This window comes from Oncorhynchus mykiss, chromosome 17, assembly GCF_013265735.2.
Source record: "Oncorhynchus mykiss isolate Arlee chromosome 17, USDA_OmykA_1.1, whole genome shotgun sequence".
Classification (NCBI taxonomy): Eukaryota; Metazoa; Chordata; class Actinopteri; order Salmoniformes; family Salmonidae; genus Oncorhynchus; species Oncorhynchus mykiss.
In genome coordinates, this window is record NC_048581.1 from 16,211,725 (window position 1) to 16,216,724 (window position 5,000).

The window sequence follows — 5,000 nt, forward strand, 5'->3', positions numbered from 1 at the left end:
TCCATCACGTGGACTGGGACATGTTTCGTATTGCGTCAGAAAACAACATTGACGAATACGCTGATTCGGTGTGCGAGTTCATTAGAACGTGCGTTGAAGATGTCGTTCCCATAGCAACGATTAAAACATTCCCTAACCAGAAACCGTGGATTGATGGCAGCATTCGCATGAAACTGAAAGCGCGAACCACTGCTTTTAATCAGGGCAAGGTGTCTGGTAACATGACCGAATACAAACAGTGCAGCTATTCCCTCCGCAAGGCTATCAAACAAGCTAAGCGTCAGTACAGAGACAAAGTAGAATCTCAATTCAACGGCTCAGACACAAGAGGCATGTGGCAGGGTCTACAGTCAATCACGGACTACAGGAAGAAATCCAGCCCAGTCACGGACCAGGATGTCCTGCTCCCAGGCAGACTAAATAACTTTTTTGCCCGCTTTGAGGACAATACAGTGCCACTGACAAGGCCTGCAACGAAAACTTGCGGTCTCTCCTTCACTGCAGCCGAGGTGAGTAAGACATTTAAACGTGTTAACCCTCGCAAGGCTGCAGGCCCAGACGGCATCCCCAGCCGCACCCTCAGAGCATGCGCAGACCAGCTGGCCGGTGTGTTTACGGACATATTCAATCAATCCCTATACCAGTCTGCTGTTCCCACATGCTTCAAGAGGGCCACCATTGTTCCTGTTCCCAAGAAAGCTAAGGTAACTGAGCTAAACGACTACCGCCCCGTAGCACTCACTTCCGTCATCATGAAGTGCTTTGAGAGACTAGTCAAGGACCATATCACCTCCACCCTACCTGACACCCTAGACCCACTCCAATTTGCTTACCGCCCAAATAGGTCCACAGACGATGCAATCTCAACCACACTGCACACTGCCCTAACCCATCTGGACAAGAGGAATACCTATGTGAGAATGCTGTTCATTGACTACAGCTCGGCATTCAACACCATAGTACCCTCCAAGCTCGTCATCAAGCTCGAGACCCTGGGTCTCGACCCCGCCCTGTGCAACTGGGTACTGGACTTCCTGACGGGCCGCCCCCAGGTGGTGAGGGTAGGCAACAACATCTCCTCCCCGCTGATCCTCAACACTGGGGCCCCACAAGGGTGCGTTCTGAGCCCTCTCCTGTACTCCCTGTTCACCCACGACTGCGTGGCCACGCACGCCTCCAACTCAATCATCAAGTTTGCGGACGACACAACAGTGGTAGGCTTGATTACCAACAACGACGAGACGGCCTACAGGGAGGAGGTGAGGGCCCTCGGAGTGTGGTGTCAGGAAAATAACCTCACACTCAACGTCAACAAAACTAAGGAGATGATTGTGTACTTCAGGAAACAGCAGAGGGAACACCCCCCTATCCACATCGATGGAACAGTAGTGGAGAGGGTAGCAAGTTTTAAGTTCCTCGGCATACACATCACAGACAAACTGAATTGGTCCACTCACACAGACAGCATTGTGAAGAAGGCGCAGCAGCGCCTCTTCAACCTTAGGAGGCTGAAGAAATTTGGCTTGTCACCAAAGCACTCACAAACTTCTACAGATGCACAATCGAGAGCATCCTGGCGGGCTGTATCACCGCCTGGTACGGCAACTGCTCCGCCCTCAACCGTAAGGCTCTCCAGAGGGTAGTGAGGTCTGCACAACGCATCACCGGGGGCAAACTACTTTCCCTCCAGGACACCTACACCACCCGATGTCACAGGAAGGCCATAAAGATCATCAAGGACATCAACCACCCGAGCCACTGCCTGTTCACCCCGCTATCATCCAGAAGGCGAGGTCAGTACAGGTGCATCAAAGCTGGGACCGAGAGACTGAAAAACAGCTTCTATCTCAAGGCCATCAGACTGTTAAACAGCCACCACTAACATTGAGTGGCTGTCGCCAACACACTGACACTGACTCAACTCCAGCCACTTTAATAATGGGAAATGATGTAAATATATCACTAGCCACTTTAAACAATGCTACCTTATATAATGTTACTTACCCTACATTATTCATCTCATATGCATACGTATATACTGTACTCTATATCATCGACTGTATCTTTATGTAATACATGTATCACTAGCCACTTTAACTATGCCACTTTGTTTACATACTCATCTCATATGTATATACTGTACTCGATACCATCTACTGTATTTTGCCTATGCTGCTCTGTACCATCACTCATTCATATATCCTTATGTACATATTCTTTATCCCCTCACACTGTGTACAAGACAGTAGTTTTGGAATTGTTAGTTAGATTACTTGTTGGTTATTACTGCATTGTCGGAACTAGAAGCACAAGCATTTCGCTACACTCGCATTAACATCTGCTAACCATGTGTATGTGACAAATACAATTTGATTTGATTTGATTTGATCACACTAATCTCACATATCACACTGATCACACTACAGTACTGTACATATGCACTTTACAGGATCAATCATTCTCTTTCTCTCTCTCTCACACACACACACACACACACACACACACACACACACACACACACACACACACACACACACACACACACACACACACACACACACACACACACACACACACACACCATGAAGAGGACCTGCCACACACATCGTGCATTCCAACAGAATAGATAGAGGTATGAGGGCAAGCATGACAGTGAACTCAATCCCCCCTTTGAAGTTGCAATAAACACACACAAATAGACACACCACACACACACACACCACACACACACACACACACACACACACACACACACACACTCATAACCATTACATACCCAGCTCAGCATCAAGTTTGGAGGTCGTCCAGTGACAATGAGCTCAGGGAAGTCAATCACTCAGTGTGTGTGTGTGTGTGTGTGTGTGTGTGTGTGTGTGTGTGTGTGTGTGTGTGCGTGCGTGTGTGTGTGTGTGTCAGTCATTCAGTGCCTGTGGATGCAGTATGTCAGGGAGTGGGGGGACAGAAATAGCCCCCCAGGGATGTCACACCGCCCGTGTCACTTCCTGTAGCGTCCGCGACCGAGGAGATAGAATCTACGGTGACCCCTGGCAACCATCCCGGCCCTGTCAGGACACACACACACATATGCATAAACACACACGCAGATGCACACACACAGGCACGCACAAACTAATGCACACTCATACAAACACACACACACACATACAGGAATGTGCAGACACACACACGCACACACACAGAGACACCTATTCAGGAAACAAGTGAGCTTCCTGTAAATGAGGTCAGAGTCGGACACATAAGCTAAGATATAAATCTGACAGATAGTCTTACACTGTGGGACCACTGCAGGCTCTCCAGGCTATAGGGTCCACTTCTGATCTATGCAATTGGGACTGGTGTTACTGACTGCATCCACTCAACCACAGCAGAGGCCTGCTGATCTCCAAAGCAAAGGAAAATGACGCAAAACACAGACTAGACACAGTTTACATCAAAGGAACTGATCAGTCATGATCACATGACGCTGTGGCTACAGGCCGAGGTACCGGCTGGCCGGAACACACAAACCAGAAACAACATTCTGAATCTCAATGAACGCGAGGCCCTTCCATTGCACCAAGAATTCCGCAGACAAGTAGGCTAAATTATCGGCAGACAAGTGCAGTTACAGTTGACAGAGTAGAGATACGCGTTCCCTTTAAGACCGCTGTACAGTGCTCTCTCCTCGCTCGACCAAGGAGAACCTCTCCTTGTTCCAAATAAGGATATGCTAGCCCAGCCTTAAAGGGGCGGGGGGCGCCAGCGATACAAACTTGAGGAGGCAGTTTTCTATTTGGAAGGCAGCGCACCGTCCCGAGGTAACCAGAATCCAACGGCACCGAGGCGCGATCAACCCGAGCTTGGATGAAACGTTAAGGGGAAGAACGCAAACCGGCAGTGGCAGCTAAAGAGAAGCACTGACACTATTCGGAATCGGGAGAGAGCGAGGTAGCGAGATCGCAGTCAACGGGGTCGCGTTGGATAAGCTTATTCTGTCAGTTGAACAGATGTTGGGTTATTTGAATAGCACGCAGACTGGCCATGTGAATAGTAGCCTATTGCAAAATTAACCTGGACAGACAACAGAAAGAAGGCGTTGCAGTGGTGTTCGTGTGTTTATACACACCGATAATAGAGAAGTTCTCAACGTCCGAACATCTGGATTTATGAAGCGAATACACCTGTCCTGTGTAGGAGCGTGAACGCCTTTCACATGAAAACCGTTCAGGTGAAATGGTGAAGGATCTCAGGAAACATTTGGAAACATCTTTGGACACCCTTGTAAAGGAAACATACGTTTTTACTCATTTATATATGCCATTGATTTATATCCAGAATTCTGATTCAATTGTCTAAAACAGGACTACATTTAACAAATAGAATAGGCTATAAATGGTATCATTATTATTAGTAGGACTGGACTTTGCAAGACACGGAATTTACTCAATCGGCTGTCTCGCTAGCTGACTCACTGTGAGAAATAGACTCGCCAGCTGGAACCAATAACCAACTCTACAAAGTGACACATTTGGATACGGTGCTCTACAGTAGCCTACGTGCATGTGTGTGTCTTTTCCGAGTGGGGATACACCGACCGGACTACGGTAACGCGAGCTGTCCACGAGCGGGCGGCCGTACCCGCGCGCCTGCATAATAAATGCCCATCAGCCGGTCGTGCGAGGCTCTCGAGGCTGGGCGGCAAGATGAACTCGTGGGTCCTGCTGCTGGCGGCGCTCGCCGCGGGGTGTCTGCGGTTTGGAAGCGCTGAGGTAAGAGACAGATGCGCGTCACTAATTTACCTAGTAGATTTCCACCCCAATAACCCCATCATCCATCCTTCCATCCAGCCACCTACCAAATAAAGTATATAGTTGTTCAATGTGTCTTGATATATGTGTCCTTACAGTACACCTGCCCAGCTATTAGAAACAATCAGTAGGTGATTGTCTGTTTACATAAACACTGTAACTTGACACTGTAATCAAAAGGAAATATAAGTC

The 5,000-nt window shown here is 48.3% G+C and overlaps 1 protein-coding gene across 2 annotated transcripts in view; it reads left to right on the forward strand.

Annotated features, from left to right (window-relative positions):
• Positions 1-3,787: 3,787 nt before the first annotated feature.
• Positions 3,788-5,000, forward strand: part of LOC118940333 (transcription factor SPT20 homolog) — a 22,534-nt gene continuing 21,321 nt past the window's right edge. For both annotated transcript variants that reach the window (XM_036949096.1, XM_036949097.1), the window contains exon 1: positions 3,788-4,769. In XM_036949096.1, coding sequence (XP_036804991.1) covers positions 4,704-4,769 — 66 coding nt within the window. In that variant the 5' untranslated portion in view covers positions 3,788-4,703. The remainder of the gene's footprint in view (positions 4,770-5,000) is intronic.